This window comes from Terrapene carolina, unplaced genomic scaffold (genome assembly GCF_002925995.2).
Source record: "Terrapene carolina triunguis isolate 2854851 unplaced genomic scaffold, T_m_triunguis-2.0 Scaffold192, whole genome shotgun sequence".
Classification (NCBI taxonomy): Eukaryota; Metazoa; Chordata; order Testudines; family Emydidae; genus Terrapene; species Terrapene triunguis.
In genome coordinates this window covers 9,437,443-9,454,512 of record NW_020664543.1, presented here as the reverse complement: position 1 = coordinate 9,454,512, position 17,070 = coordinate 9,437,443, and the positions used below count along the sequence as shown (strand labels likewise).

The window sequence follows — 17,070 nt, the reverse complement described above, 5'->3', positions numbered from 1 at the left end:
CCATCTCTTTTCCCCCTCGTGCTTAGTGGGGTGGGTCTAGAGCTAGATTGACTGGACCAAGCCGCATTTTGGTTTGGGACTGAAGCAATCCACACTTGGGCAAGCCCCATTTCACAGCAGTGCAGGGCATCTATTTTAGGGTTACCATCCTTCAACTTCCCAAAAAGAGGACACTGCTGGGGCGGAGGGGGAACTTGGGGGAGGTGCAATTGGGGGGTGCTGGAGAGGGTGTGTACTGGAAGGGGGGACCTGGGAGGTGCTGTACTCTCAAGGTGGGGGGCAGCATGACTCCCTGTCAAGGTGGCAGGGCAGCTGGGGCAGGCCCGAGACGTAGTGCCAGCCATCTGTCAGCGCCTCCCCCTGCCTCTCCACCTCCCCAGGACTGGGATCTGGTGGCTGCAGCGGAGGGACCAATTGGGATGCAGAGACCAGGTGTTTCTGAGCTGCAACATCTGCACCACAAAAATCCCGGACATTGCCTCTTATTATTTGAAAAATTCACCCAGACAGAGGGCAGAGGATCAAAAGAGAGGAAATGTCTGGAAAAACCCAACATATGATAAGCCTATCTATGCTGAAGGTTTGCACTCGTGTTAGCTACACCTGTTTCATGTACAGCGTGCTGGCTAAGAATGCAAGAGGACTCAATGCTTATAAAATGAAACTGGCTCTTTATTAAAAGAACTAGTTACAGAAGTGCTGCAACTGCAGCTAGCATTCAAGCCATGTGCACACAGACTGACTTCCTGGTGCTTCCTTCACACTCTTCCATCCTGCAAACTGTGCTCCTTCCTCCAAGTTCCATGCAGGTTGCTTCAACACTGAAACAAATATCCCCTCTATGGACAGGCCCTCAGTCTCCCCTCTGTCTGAGGCTTGCACATGCCTGTGTGAATACTGTAGTGGGACCGACACGGAATGAGCTGAATGTTTGCTTTTGCTTCTGTTGTCAGGCTGTGAAGAGTTACTGAAGGATGTGCTGGCTGTCGAAAACCCTGGGTGTCGGCACTATGAGCCGCAGTATGTGGATTACTACTACCAGGTAAGAGATTCACTGATTCTGACTCATGCTGGTGGACTGAGAGAGCTTTCTGGATGATTTATAGAAGGATCACAGTAAGTCCTCTCGCTTTACACCTGGCCTGTTGCCTTTTCCTTTACAGAATAAAAACGAGGAGAATTTCATCTTTGATACTGCTTTAGCTATGCCTGAGGATTAGTGATCTAAATCCAGTGTAGCCCTCAGTTTTGTGGAGTGCAGCCTCATCTAGCACTGTTCTCACCTGTAACCGGTTTCTGATGTCAGTGCTCCCTTGCCCACTAGAGGGTGCCATATATAAACCAGCCGGCACACCCTGAGTGCAGCAAGTGACTTGTGGAAAGGAGCTAGTAGCGAAAAAGCTGTGCCGTGCAAGCGCTGCTGAACTACAGAAGTATAAGGGAGGAATGGATCTGGGCATAAAAGCTGGTCCACATGAGCGGGGGGGAGGGATAGCTCAGTGGTTTGAGCATTGAGCATACAGATCCTGAGAATCCTTAGCTCTATAGAACCCCTGTAATCTCTAGCATGTGTCAAAAATGCTTCCAACAGGGGGCAGCCCGTGGTTCCTCCGCCACCACTCCGACCAGGGGGTGGCCTGTGGCCCCACCACCGCTCCTCCGGACAGGGGGCAGCCCATGGCAGAGCTGCGGAAGTTACCGAGGAATCCGTGACCTCCGTGAAAGACTCGCAACCTTAGGCATGAGTGAGGTTGATAGGTTAGAGTTTAGTCGCATAGGGAGCACCAAGGCTATGTTCAAGGTTGGGGCTAGTGCAGGGTACTGGGGTTAAGTTAGAGTTGGAGCCATTAAATGTACCAGATATGAGTTGCAGTCACTTAGGGTTGCAGCAGGCTGGGGTTAGAGTCTGAAGGTGGCTCTGGTCTACAGTTAGCACTACTGTGGTAAGTGGCCTTGGGCTAGTGTTAGGGCTGGAGCCAGTAGGTGGAGCCAAGCTAGGATTAGGGTTAGAGCAGACAGGTGGCCCTGGGCTAGGGCAGGGGATGGTAAAGGGTCCTTTGTTAGGGTTAGGATTGGAGCCCATAGGAGGTTCGTAGAGGTGCAGCAGAAAATCTCACCCTGGGAGTCTTTCCACTGCCTTCTGCAGGTTTGGGATCAGTTCCCATCTGGACAGAAAAGACAGAGCACACAGTGTGTTTCCCTCCCAGTTAGTAATCTGCATTGCTTCTGTGAAGAGCCTAGTTCCAAGGTTCCCTTGCATTCATCTTTTCCACAGCAGAAATCAATACTTCCTAGGTTGACTGTGATGAGATTGTTTTCTTCCATTTAATGCGCTGTCGAGGTTGGTTGATTTGCAAGGATTTTCATTATGTAGGAATTTTCCCTTGGTGGTTCATATCACAGCCCAAAGCAGCATCTGCACAGGGCCCTGAAGAATGGGAGGACACTGCAGGACTCAGGGGCTCGCAGTGCAAAGCCGAGTACATGCTTAATCATAGCACTTCTGAGGTTTACCTAAACCAGAGACACCCCCTACACTGTTGGGCCCAAATCCTCCGCTTGGTTGCCATCACCTGATGCTGGGCCACAAAGGCTACGTCCGCTGAACCTCCCCTGGGGAGATGAATGCGTGGGTCCCACCCCCTTTGCGGTGCTGCACCAACCACCTCTGCTGTTTGTGAAGAAGAGATTGATTGACCCCACCCCCTTCTTCCCTTGTGCAGTGGAACTGTCCCGAGTCATTTGCCCAGGGGCCCCCTACGACCGCAGACATGGGGGCAGGATTTGAGCCGTAATGTCGGTTAGAATAGGGTGGAGTTGTTGGTACTTATTTGTATTATTGTTTCTTTATGCTGAATGAGAACAACAGTTTGTTTCCTATGTGGGCAGCGTAAGAGTGAGGACGTCCTTACCGCTTAATTTCCTTGCTTCTCAAGCTCCTTGGCTTTGTAACTGATGAGATTGACGGCGACCTGATCTGGTATCCTGAGCCAGATTCCTTGTGTTGAGATAGATGCTGGGTAGACACTATGAAAGGACAACTCAGAAATGAAAAGCAGGGGGCTTCCTCAGACCTGTACCACTGCCATGGGGACATCTGAAGGCAAGCGAAGTGCTCTTTCAGCATTGCATTCTCAGCCTTGACTGCCGGAGGGCTGCTGTGACGTACTCCATTCAAAGCACTGGCGAAAAGGGATTTCTCAGCCTTCTAGAAGACTGCAGTCCTGATACATTTTGCAGCTGAGCCTGAGTAACATTCCTCCAACCTAGCGGCTGGAAGAGGCCCGGGAAGAAAGTTATCTTTGCTGCTAACACTGGTAGCAACTGGGAAGTCTTCTTGGAGCTCAAGTGGCAAAGATGCTGTACTCAGATCCTTGATTCAGACCTTAGTGTAGACAGATTGCACCTGGACTGAGGAAAAATGCATTCACCAGGTTCAAAATGGGCTGCTTTTTGTAATGCTGTTATGGAAACTTTGCTGGCAGTACTGGGAGAGCCCAGAGTGGTTCCCAAGCACCTGTTGCATAGGCAGTGGGCTAGATTCACCTTCAGCAAAATCCAAGCACCTACCCCCCCCTCACACCCCACATGATGGAAAGTCTGTATGGGAAAAGGACACCATGGCACACGCTGCTTGCCATCCCCATCTGTCAGAGGACTCCGCTGGCAGAGTCCAGCGGGGCAGAAGACGAGAGACTAATTTGAAGCACTCTTGGAACTGCACTTTGTAAGTGCAATTTTGAAAATGTTCACTAGATGTCAGCATCAGACTGACGAAAGGCCGGTGAGTGAGCGCCTCTGTTTCCTCCACTCTTGTAGTGACACCCAGCTGCTGCTGTTGGGGCTTTCAGTCCCCCAAAGAAGAGAAGAGAAAACAAGTTACTTTTGATGTGCACAGGGATCCCGGCCTATCAGCAACAGCAAGAGTTTCATGCCCAGCTCCCTATGAAAATGTACTGGCTCCTGACCGGTTTCCTGGGTTCCTTAGTAAATGCAAAATCTCGGTGACGCAGGCAATTATACAGGTACCTCTCACGGCTTCAATTGAGAGTTGCCCGTCTCATTTTCTTTGCACCCTCCTATCTGCACCCCACTTCTAACGCTCAGGGGTGCAGTTAGGGGAAGGCGCCAAGAGGCAGGATGCCTGAGCTCTGCCGCTGCATTGAGGGGGACCAGAAACAGGATAGTAAGAAGTTGGGGCATGAGACATGTCCCCTTTATTCCACCCAGAGAGTTGCACTTATGCTACCCTGGTGTTCAGCTTGCTTCTTTGTTGTGGTGCTGACTCAGGGGTTTAAAGGCCTGGTCTGGGGGAGGAAGGAGGAAAAATAATACCCTTGTATCACAAGTTCCCTTCTCAAACGCGACCAAGGGGTTGCCTTGCCCTCTCCTCCCAAGTGCCCACTCTGCACAGAGATGCCCAGCTTCAGCGCAAAGGTGGACGTGTGAGAGGAGTTGGAGGCAGCGCTGAGAAGTAGGGTGGCGTATGCAGGAGCTTGAGAGATGCACCGAACCAGCTGTGTGTGTAGGTTGAGACAGACAGGGAGGAAGAAACTGCTGAGCATCCAGCCTTTAATCTCAGTCAATCGGGTGCAATTAATTTGACCTGATATTTAAAATCCCCAGATATCAAGGGTTTTATGGCTATTCATTTTACACCTTCTAAAATGGTCCCTTTTTACATTAACAGCGATAACATTAACAGGGTTTGCCTGAGGAAACTGGGCCATTTTTTGAGTGAAAACAAAACAAAAAATGTGAAACTTTAGAACTTTTACAAATTGTGTTTCACGTGCAAATGTGCAATTTTAAACATCGCATCTTTCAAAGTGCAAATGACCATTTCACGGGACTTTTTCACCAGGAAAAAACACTATAGTCATGAAATGGCCTCGACTGGGAGGATGTAACACATTTCATGCAAAAAACAACAACTGTCATCCGGTAGTAGACCCAGTCCTGTTTTCTATGTCTCACTCATTAGCCATTAACAACATTTGATTGTCATAAGGACAGAATCACTGAATTCTCTGTGTAAGGGAAGAGGAGGAGTTCAGAGAACAGTGTTTGGTGTTGGTACTTGTCCTGGTGTTGGAGATTTGGGGTAGGTTATGTTGTGGTTAACATAACACAAGAGGGTTCTTTTGATTAAATACAATTCGGCAATATCTGATTCCAGGATGGTGTACTGTCTGCGGTGGAGTTATGATGGGTTACAACTAGCTATTGTACTCCACCCTAAGAGCTTGGTCCCATTGACTTTGGGTCGGGCCCTGAAGGAGTGAGTTATTCCCATGGAGATACAGTGGTTCCCCGTTGTTACCTGTTGTAGATGAAGCTTTTCCAAGGAAGAGAGAGGAAGGGCGAGCCAGTGCTTAGAATACTAGCCTAGACTGGAAAGTGCAGAGTTCAGTTCCCTACTTCGCCACATACTTCCTGTGGGACCTTGGGCAAGTCACTTAGGGTACGTCTACACTACCCGCCGGATCGGCAGGTAGTGATCGATCTATCGGGGATCGATTTATCACCTCTAGTGTAGACGCGATAAATCGATCCCCGATCGCTCTGCCGTCGACTCCTGTACTCCACCGCGATGAGAGGCGGAAGTGGAGATGACGGGGGAGTGGCGGCAGTCGACCCCGCGCCATGAGGACTTGAGGTAAGTTGACCTTGAAAGTGTGTGGGCCCCTTACTGAATGAGGGAGGCAACCTAGTGACCGAGGATGTGGAAAAAGCTAATGTACTCAATGCTTTTTTTGCCTCTGTCTTCACGAACAAGGTCAGCTCCCAGACTGCTGCACTGAGCAGCACAATATGGGGAGAAGGTGACCAGCCCTATGTGGAGAAAGAAGTGGTTCGGGACTATTTAGAAAAACTGGACGTGCACAAGTCCATGGGGCCGGATGCGCTGCATCCGAGGGTGCTAAAGGAGTTGGCGGATGAGATTGCAGAGCCATTAGCCATTATTTTTGAAAACTCATGGCGATCGGGGGAGGTCCCGGATGACTGGAAAAAGGCTAATGTAGTGCCCATCTTTAAAAAAGGGAAGAAGGAGGATCCAGGGAACTACAGGCCAGTCAGCCTCACCTCAGTCCCTGGAAAAATCATGGAACAGGTCCTCAAGGAATCAATTATGAAACACTTAGAGGAGAGGAAAGTGATCAGGAACAGTCAGCATGGATTCACCAAGGGGAAGTCGTGCCTGACTAACCTAATTGCCTTCTATGATGAGATAACTGGCTCTGTGGATGAGGGGAAAGCAGTGGATGTGTTATTCCTTGACTTTAGCAAAGCTTTTGATACCGTCTCCCACAGTATTCTTGCCGCCAAGTTAAAGAAGTATGGGCTGGATGAATGGACTGTAAGGTGGATAGAAAGCTGGCTAGATCGTCGGGCTCAACGGGTAGTGATCAATGGCTCCATGTCTAGTTGGCAGCCGGTTTCAAGCGGAGTGCCCCAAGGGTCGGTCCTGGGGCCGGTTTTGTTTAATATCTTTATTAATGATCTGGAGGATGGTGTGGACTGCACTCTCAGCAAGTTTGCAGATGACACTAAACTGGGAGGCGTGGTAGATACACTAGAGGGTAGGGATCGGATACAGAGGGACCTAGACAAATTAGAGGATTGGGCCAAAAAAAACCTGATGAGGTTCAACAAGGACAAGTGCAGAGTCCTGCACTTAGGACGGAAGAATCCCATGCACTGCTACAGACTAGGGACCGAATGGCTAGGTAGCAGTTCTGCAGAAAAGGACCTAGGGGTCACAGTGGATGAAAAGCTGGATATGAGTCAACAGTGTGCTCTTGTTGCCAAGAAGGCTAACGGCATTTTGGGCTGTATAAGTAGGGGCATTGCCAGCAGATCGAGGGACGTGATCGTTCCCCTTTATTCGACATTGGTGAGGCCTCATCTGGAATACTGTGTCCAGTTTTGGGCCCCACACTACAAGAAGGATGTGGAAAAATTGGAAAGAGTCCAGCGGAGGGCAACAAAAATGATTAGGGGTCTGGAGCACGTGACTTATGAGGAGAGGCTGAGGGAACTGGGATTGTTTAGTCTCCAGAAGAGAAGAATGAGGGGGGATTTGATAGCAGCCTTCAACTACCTGAAGGGGGGTTCCAAAGAGGATGGAGCTCGGCTGTTCTCAGTGGTGGCAGATGACAGAACAAGGAGCAATGGTCTCAAGTTGCAGTGGGGGAGGTCTAGGTTGGATATTAGGAAACACTATTTCACTAGGAGGGTGGTGAAGCACTGGAATGCGTTACCTAGGGAGGTGGTGGAGTCTCCTTCCTTGGAGGTTTTTAAGGCCCGGCTTGACAAAGCCCTGGCTGGGATGATTTAGTTGGGAATTGGTCCTGCTTTGAGCACGGGGTTGGACTAGATGACCTCTTGAGGTCCCTTCCAACCCTGATATTCTATGACCTAAGATACGTCGACTTCAGCTACACTATTCTCGTAGCTGAAGTTGCGTGTCTTAGGTCGATCCCCCACCCCCACCCCCCAGTGTAGACCAGGCCTTAGTCTCTCTGTGCTTTATTTCCCCATCTGTAAAATGGAGATAATAGCACAGTCCTGCCTCACAGGGATGTTGAGAATAAATACATTAGACGGTGTGGCGCTCAGATCCGATGGTGATGGGGTCATGTAAGTACCTAAGAAAATTAGATGCATAGATAAGGAAACTGAGCTTTTTATATATGCTGGAGTAAAGTACTATGAGTCTGATTCTCACATACGCTAAGACCCCATTACGTTTACATTGACACCCACTTTAAAGTCCATTTACACTGCCAGAGAGATGTAGAGAGCGTAAGAACAGCCATATTGGGTCAGACTAGTGGTCCATCTAGCCCAGTATCCTGTCTTCTGGCAGTGGCCAATGACAGATGCTTCAAAGAGAATGAACAGAACAGGCAGTCATCAAGTGATCCATTCCCTGTCACCCAGTCCCAGCAGTCAGAAGCTTTGACATCTTGGCTAATAGCCATTGATGGACCTATCTTCCAGGAACTTTTCTAATTCTTTTTGAACCCAGTTATACTCTTGGACCTTACAATATCCCCTGGCAACGAGTTCCACAGGTTGACTGTGTGTTGAGGTCTTAGTGTAACTGAGAATTCAGGACTACATATTTTTAACCCAGAAGGAAAACAGGAAGTCAGTAGGTATTGATTTTTGGTACACCACTCCATTCAAAAATAATAGAGACCCTCTCTTCCCCAAGCAGTTCCAGGGCTTTCAGGTAAAACTATGCCCTTGATACAGTGGTGTGTGAATTAGGAGTGCATTAGCTTAATTGAAGTTTGTACTGTGCTATGAACATCTGAAGCACTAGAAGTGCTAAGTATTATTATTAGCAGAAATCTGCATTTAAGAACAAAATGTAAATGCTCTGAGAGTTTGCTGGAAATTAGGTTATCAACCCGTCAGTTTCTTTCCCAGTGTTTATGTGTGGCTGTGGGTTCAGAACCTGCTGTCCTTACTCAAATTTGAAGTCAGTGAGAAATGTCTTGAGTAAGGACCGCAGAATTTGGCCATGGTGAGCATCCACTAGGGTCTCAAAGCCATAGGTCCTCTTTTCATTGGTGGACATTTGAAAAGGGGAGAGCCCTCTGCTAAAAATGCAACGAGAGAGCTGTGGTTTAGCTTTTGTTTTGTAGAAACTCGTTTGGATTTAAAAAGCTTGGCCAATAAGGGGTGACTTGGATCCATTTTATCAGACCCACCAAAGCTTTGGGGGAGAGGTGTTGAGATACAGGTCTTGGGCTTTGTCAGATCTTTGCAGTGGGAAAACCAAAGTGTTTTTGATTTTTGCAAAACATTGCCAGTCATGTTTGGGTTTTGCAAAAACAGAGGGGGCTTGGATCCAGCTTCCATATTATCCAGGTAACCAACATTCCTAGCAGGAGGAGTAGTTGGATAGAAGGTTCTATGTCTAGTTACCACTCACATCAGGCATTGGTTGAAAAGCTTCTTGAGAAGAGACAGAAGACTCAATATGAAAATAAGTGAGCAGTTGTCTTCTCATCCAGAATCAATACACAAATACTGTATCTGAACCTATCCTTTCTTGGGAAATGCAAGATATGGCAGCAATACCGTTTCTATTTTAAATACTATTAAATGGGGCAGTGTGTTGGGCTCTATTTGTTTTATTATTTACAGTGCTGGATTTAATGTGTTGGCCATTTCCTTGCTGCTCTAGTCTGTAAATACGATAGTCAATCCGCCTCTTAACAAGGTATGGGCTGATTGTTGTGTGTCCAAAGAATGAGCCGTCTTTTCAGTCCAGAGTGTAATCACCAGCTTGCCAAGTGACTAATTATACAGTACGAACAGTAGAAAAATTGTTGAAACATGACAAATAAATTGTGTTTGCCTCTGGGATGGAGCTTGGCATACCAGTTGATTTGCTCCTTGGAAAATATTTTCAGTAGCAATTAGAAGTTCCCCACTGATTTCTGAAGCTGGAAATGGCTGCCTGATGGGTATTTGCTGACATCCAGCTTGAGAGAGAGGGGGACCCTATGTGCTGGAAAGAGATTAGGGTCTAGATGGGTTTTTTTTTCAGTGGTCCGTAGGGGGAACAAATGTAGCACTTTGAGACACAGCTGGAATGAGAAGAGTGTGGGTGTCCATTTGCACAGACTGGGCTGCCTTTCTCTATTTATTGAAAAGGGGGAAACGGGAAAGAATTGAATATTCTATTGGACTCCGTCTTCAGGCTTCTGGTGTATCCAAATTGTTCTTCTGTTTTTATTATCCTCCGCCTTTCTTGAGTGAATCTTTCTTCTTCAGAGGTGTCCACACTAGCAGTTTATCCCAGTAATCACGGGGTGTGCTGCCAAGCTGGATGTTTTAAATATCTGCCAGCTTTGGAAAGTGGGTAAAATCATCATCTTGATATCTTGAGTCTCTTGCTAGGACGTTTTCATGTCCCTTCCTATTTGCATTTTGCTTGGGGTTTCCAGCACCTTCCTTTTGGACAGGGAACCAGGCCTGGAAGTGTTTCCATTAGTTCTATCTCTGGTCTGTTATTGGTCAGCCAGGATGTTGGAACCCAACATCCCATCTCTGATTGGCAAAGGCTTCACCACCCACCTCATCTGAAGCTCACTCTGGAATCCAGAGTGCTTGTTTTTTGCTACATGTTAATTGAATTGTTATGAAGATCTTACTCAGCAAGGGGGGAATTCCCCCCTGTACAGAAGTCTGTACAGTACTAAAATCCCACATACGCCCACAGAAGTAGAGCTGAGTGACTAATTGATTTTTTTTTTGGTTTGGTGGGAAAAAACCTTGGAATGGAATGTTTGTTTTTGTTTTTCTCACTGAAAGAAAAGAACAAAACAAATGTTTTGGGTCCAATAAAATGTTTCATTTCATTTTCAGGTGGTTTTATTTTACTCTTTTTCAAATTTAAATCTCGCTGAGTTTCAAAACGAAATGTCCTTCTGAAATGAAAAGGCAAAATGTGTTGTTTTGACTTTTTCAGATTGTTTTCCTTTTACTGAACCTATTTGCCGAGTTTGACCTGAATTTGAAAATAATTTTGGTTGACCCCAAACTACATTTTTTGGCAAGTAAACTATCCATCAGAAAAATCTCTCCCAGCTGCACTCAGACGTGGAACTTAAACAGCGCGAAGGGCCAGCACACAGTCTCTGCACAAGGGTCAATACCACTCCAAATCCTTCCTATTTCCTTTTTCAAATGCTTTGTCCTAAACTACCTAAATCCAGAGGTGAATCCAAAGCAGCCGCCTGGCAGCCTCGACCACCTGGAGCCCCTGTTCTGAATGGCCCAGCCATGGCCCATCACTACTTCAGAGACAGGTTCAGAACAGTGGAAATACCAAGTCGTGCATGATCTGAAAATATCAATGGATCATTTTAATAGCGAGAGGTCAGCTAAGAGAGACATTTATTACTACCCAAAGCTCAAATTGAGTCCCCCTGCACCTCGAAAAATCGCCGGTAACTTCACTTACTATTTCCTAGATCTCTGCTTTCCTGGTTTTGGCAGGAGCCAGAAGGTAACTCGTGACTAATGTCTGACCAAACTGAAACCAGGAAGTACAGAAAATCTTTAGCAAATCCTATTTGCACAAGAAATCAAACCTGAAATCTTGACCAAAGGACACAGGCTTCCAAACACTGGATGCTTTCACAAAGCTCCTGTACCTAAGAGACTTGCCCATTACTACATTTTACCTTCATAGGTCTGGCTTAACGGGGCTACGCCTCTAATAATATCTGGGCTTTTTCTCACACAGTTACAGTAGCAACTGATAAAAGTTGTACGGGACCTCCTTTGTCCTAGCCATATTAAACTCCTCTTCCTTCTGACAGGCCTGATTCAAAGCCAGTTGAAGTCAAAGGATATAGGGTCTGATCCATTGGCTGTCTTGCATTCAACCCCTTACTTTCTACAGATGTGTGTCTATGTTTGGAGGTATGATTGCAGCACGGGTAGCGATAGCAATGAAGCCACAGCAATGTGTGCTAGCTGCCCAAGTAAGTACCCCATGTCCTGGGTGGGCTTATATAGCCTGTACTGCTAGCTAGATTAAAACTAGCTTGGGTATGTCTCTGCATGCTGCAGTCGCACAGCCCCATTGCAGAGTAGATGTGCCCTCTGATTAGAAATGTCTTTACCGTCTTGGCTGGTATAGTTTAGGTAGGGTTACCATACGTCTGGTTTTTCCCGGACATGTCCGGCGTTTTGGTAATCAAACCCCCGTCCGGGGGGAATTTCCAAAAAGCCGAACATGTCTGGGAAAAATACTCCCTGGCTTACCTTAGAGCGGGCACTGGGGGCTGCTGTGCTCCCTGACTCCTGGGCTCTGTAAGAGCCGAGCTGCCCGAGCGCTACCGGCTTCAGGCAGCCCCCATGCCTCTGGACCCTGCGCCCCCGGCCGGGCACTTCCCCTCCCGGGCTCCAGCTGCGCTGGGGAAGCGCCGGCCGGGGGCACAGGGTCTGTGGGCTGCCCGGCAAACCGTGAAGCCGGTAGCGCTCGGGCAGCCCTTTTCACATGGCTGGGAGGGAGGAGGGGGAATGCGGGGCGCTCAGGGGAGGGGGCGGAGTTAGGGTGGGGACATTGGGGAAGGGGCGGGGCCGGGTGGGAAAGGAGCGGGGCCAGGGCCCCGTGGAGTGTCCTCTTTTTTTATTTTTTAAATATGGTAACCCTGGTTTAGGCCATTGAGCTATCGGGTTTATAGGCAAAACTACTTAACCTAGTGTTGTTTTACATTAAGCCCAGTTGTTGCCCAGCTCTTAATTTGAGACAGAGCCTATCTCCTGCCTTCCTGGAATGGACTGCCAGAGACACCCCATCTTGTACCATTTTAGTTGCTCTGCCTCTGTTATCAGTGGAAATACCTTCCCAAGGAACTGGGAGCAAAACACCGGAGATAAGATATAGAGAAGCTACATTAAACAACATAACGAGTCAAAGATTTATTTTTTCTAGTCCTGTCTGTCCTTATCAGGCTCCACTTTTCCACCACCCCCACTCTTTCCTTTGCTGTTTTTTTTTAGCTTAGATTATGTTTCCAGCCTAGCAGATGTACGGCATTTAAGCATCACATCTGAAGTCCCCCATTCCTCCCTTGGCCCCACGGTGTTTACACTGCAATCCACGCAGCATATGTTTTTAAACCCAAAGACAATAGCTTTCCTACCAGCCTGCTAATATGTCCGTCCACCTTCATACTGCGGCGCTCGGAGGAGACTTAGGGGTAGAGTGTCAGTTTGTGATCTAGCCTATAATAAGGGGTAATGCATCATTGCCTTTCCCCTGGAGCAGCCTGGGAGGGAGACTGTTACTCAGGAAGACAGCAGTAGTGCTCGCCTCCACACACCACCCACTGATGTGCCTCAGCCCTGCATCACGGTGCTCACTGGGTGCCAACTCTGGTGTTGGCTCCTGTGATGTGGACACGTGGGAACTGATCTGACACCCTCTGTATTTTACTGCCATCCCTTGAATTCCAGGCATTCCTCCATCCCCGCCTTCAGCTGAAGTCAAGCACACTGCCTCTAGTAATGCACAGGGGCGTGAGCCCCTTCTCTCCATGGACTTGAATGACACCTCGCTGCAATGCAAGGTCTGCAGATCTGCCAGTGGAAATGAAGCACGTAGCATCTGACACATTCAGTTGCTCGCAGGTGGGTGGGTAGAGAAATGAAGCTTGGAATATATAATCCGCTTGATGCAGCATCGACGGCCTGCCTCACTCCTTCACTCTGGGCTGGATTGTGCTGTGCCCCTGAGTGGGTGTGCAAGAGAGGTGAGGATGTCCTCATGTGACCTTTGCAGGAGTAATACACAATCACAGTCTGCAACCCCGTGAGAGTGAGGATTCCGGAGACCAGGGCTGGTTGGCCCTAGCGGGAAACCTACAGTGACTCAAACCTCTGTCCAAAGACGCTAGGGTGATGGGGAAGGGCTCATCTTTGTTGACTTGATTTCTGCGATAGGCTGTGGCAAAAACTGGGATCTGAATGCTCCCAAATTTTGCTGAAGATCAGATCTGGACTAAGCGCTTCTCTCCGTTGCTCGGTATATTTCAAGGGGAGGCAGGCGGCTCCTGTGATTCTAGTCTGTAGTCCTATTATTGCTGCTCTCTTAGAGCATGTCTTCACTGCAGTTTTATAGCCCTGCAGCCTAAGTCAGCTGACCTGGGCAAGCCATAGCTATGCGACAGGTTTTTTATCCCAGTGTAGAGGTACCCTTGGTGGCCCAGTCCTGCAAGGTGTTCATTGCCCTCAACGCCCACTGACTTGAATGGGATTTGAGGGTACTCAGCACCTCACAGGACTGCTCAGCATCTTGCAGGATCGAGCCCTTGGGGCTCATTCCAACTCCTGGCGAAGGCGATACACAGACTCCATTGCCTGTGGGAGTTAGGTTTGGCCCTCAGTTGCTTTGGGTTTGTTTCAGACGTGGTGCGATGGGGTCTACAGGCCCCACACTGAAGCAGGGAACAATCCTGGGATAGGGAGGCCCCCCGCCTCAACAGGTGCAAGGCATATTAAAGGACCCTGATAGCCTAGGGGAGGGGAAATGAGCTCCATGTGGCGCCAGGAAGCCAGGCAGATGCTGAGAGCTGTGCAGCGAATGGCAACCACTTGGTGAAGGCTGCTCTAGCAGCAGGAACTTGGGTCCCCCCCCCCACTCCTTTGGGAGTTGAAAGCTTGGGGAGAGATTGATCGACTGACCTGGGCACTAAGAGACTGAGGAGGGTCTGCTAAGCCAGTCCCCACACCCCAAACTGAGGAGCTGCAAACTAATAGGAAATGACCAAGGGGGTAACATAATTTGGGGTGCCCAGTAACTGGGCTGGCTATGTGGAGAGACTCCCTAGGGCTCTGGGGTCGGGACCCAGTGAAGTGGATGGGCCCAGGTCTCCCTACCTGACCTCCCTGCTCCTTTGTAATGACGAGCTCTGGGGGAGAAATGGGAGCTTCGGGGGGTGACTGAGGCTGCAGCTGGGACCTCCCTCTGGGACGACTAGACCAGCAGAACCTGTAAGGCCACGAGCTGGCCACGAGGCCAGCTGGTCACCAGACCTTCCCGCTACACCTGGTTGTTGCCTGACTCTCCTCATAGGGATTCATAGCCTGAGCATCGTTGGGAAGCTCATAAAGCTTGTTTACAGAAATGAGAAGAGTCCATCTCGCACAGCGGTGCCAACAGGCATACAGTGCACTTTCTCCCCCGACTAGATGTTTATGGCACCCTCTGAAGGCAACGCTTTCAGCAATTCATCGCGCCTGTTTTTCCCAAGCTTCTGAAGGCGCATTAACTACAACTGCCAAGAAGCCTCCGGTGAACAATTACCCAGAGCAGCAGGGAGCGCAGTGTGCCCCCCATTCAGGGCTAATTTCCATGGAAATTGCCTACTTTCACCTGACAACATTCTGAATTATATTTTTAATGTTTGTGGCTACATACAGGAATCCATGTCCTTTGTATAAAACACCTGCATAAAAAATAATCCGCCTCCCTTGCTGCTTACATAAAGGGGAAGGGAGGGAGACGCTTCCACAAAGAACTTGCTCAAAACAACAATTGCAGCATGGTTCCACAGCAAGGCTGGGAATTTTCCAACAAAACCGTCTGTCGTGAGTAAATTCCAGTTTGTTAAAATTGAAACTGTGGGACAGGGTCAGTTTTGACGAATTTCCCATTTCAAAATAAAAGTAAGTTTAGAACTTGTCAAAACACCCTGTTTTGGTGTTTTCAAAATGAAAGGCTCCGTTTTGGGGCGGAAATGAGTTTTGATGTAAAAATAAATTAAATGTATCGTTTTAAAAAAGGGTCAGTTGAAATGTTTTGAAATCATCTAAACACGAAACATTTTGACTTGATCCATTTTTTTTTCTTCAGATTTTTGGTTCACGGAAATGGACGGGTTTGATTTTTCATCCTGATTCAGGATGGGAAATTTTAAATTGCCAAAATTTTCACAGGGCAGGAAAATCATTTCCCATCCAGCTCTATCCAGGACATATTGGGGAGCTGATCCTGCTGCTGTAGAATTTGATCCTATTCAGCGGTGGCTCCAGGCACCAGCGCTCCAAGCACGTGCCTGGGGCAGCAAGCCACGGGGGGTGCCCTGCCGGTCCCTGCGAGGGCGGCAGTCAGGCAGCCTTTGGCGGCATGCCTGCGGGAGGTCCGCCGGTCTCATGGATTTGGCAGCAATTCGGCGGCAGGTACCCCGAAGCCGCGGGACCGGCGGACCTCCCACAGGCATGCCACCGAATCTGCGGGACCGTGGACCTCCTGCAGGCATGCTACCAAAGGCAGCCTGCCTGCCGTGCTTGGGGCGGCAGTAAAGCTAGAGCTGCCCCTGATCCTATTGCCTTCAATAGCAGCAGGATTGGGCCCAAGACGCGGGGGAGCTGATTTTTTTTCTTATCTTTCGTGATCTTGCATAATTCAGCAGCCCACCACAGGACTGTTATATTTTTCCCAAACATGAAGGCCTCATTTTCAGCCAGGACTCAGCTGAGCTTCCCTTTTGGTGCCTGCATTTTTTTGCATCACCAATTAATTGTGAGCACAAATCATACCACTGAGATGACTAAACACTTGATTCCATCCATTTCTACCTGCAACAACAGGTGACCTGCTGGCCTCTTGTAGCGAAGGCTTATGTCAATGGAGGTGGGGAAAATAGGAGGTTTTCTCTCCACCCAAGACTTGTCCAGACCAAATCCTAGCATCAATTACTGAGCATGAATATTAAGGACCAACTTGTGGATGGCCCTGCAAGGTTGCTCCACGAGGAGGAGAAGATGCAGACCAGTCTTTCTTCCCCCGCCCTCTCTCACTCCTACCCATGCCTCTGCAGGGGATTTGTATTTTTAAAGGTTTTTGCATCTCCTGTGGTGCCATTTTGCCATAAGCATAAAGCTCTTCTTGTTCATGAGAAACAGCGCTTTGCATAATGAAAGTGAAACAAGCCCGTGCACAAGGTGGGGGTGGAGGCAAGCCTGTGGTTCCTTGAATTCTCATTGCTACATCACCTCTTTCCAATCTGCATTGCTCATTGCCTTCAACAGGCGATCTCAGGGGAGGAGACAAGGGAGAGGAGGCAGTAACAACTGCTATAAATAGGAGCACTTTGTATTACATTCAGTATCCCTGATAAAGAGAGTCCAGAAACCAGCCTGGGAAAGCAAGCGCTGTTCTGCGGTGTTTGTTGTTCTGTGGCTGGGGAGGGAAAGGATGTGGAGAGATGTGCAGGAGTGTGCGAAATGACAAGCCTTTTCAGAGCCACATGCAAGGGAAGAAATGACTTGTAACAGAGCTTTATTTGTAAAGTGATTCAGCCCCGTGGCTTCCCAGCACAGCACCATCTTAAATGGAAGCCAGAAAACAAAAAGGTGAAATCACAGCGTGAGCCCAAGCCAGACCCTTGCACCCAAACTACCCCGCCCCACCTCTCCCACTCCCTCAGAAAGTTGGGAAACTCTGGTCCAGATCCTGGCATCTTGACCCAGGTTGAGCAGTACGTTACTCTGCGAATAGTCATGTTGAGTTCAGTTAGGGTGACCAGA

At 48.5% G+C, this 17,070-nt stretch overlaps 1 protein-coding gene across 1 annotated transcript in view; it reads left to right on the top strand.

Annotated features, from left to right (window-relative positions):
- RAB11FIP4 (RAB11 family interacting protein 4) overlaps nt 1-17,070 on the top strand; it is a 212,471-nt gene that overhangs the window by 94,038 nt on the left and 101,363 nt on the right. Inside the window, exon 3 of the mRNA XM_026654456.2 lies at nt 954-1,042. Coding sequence (XP_026510241.1) covers nt 954-1,042 — 89 coding nt within the window. The remainder of the gene's footprint in view (nt 1-953; nt 1,043-17,070) is intronic.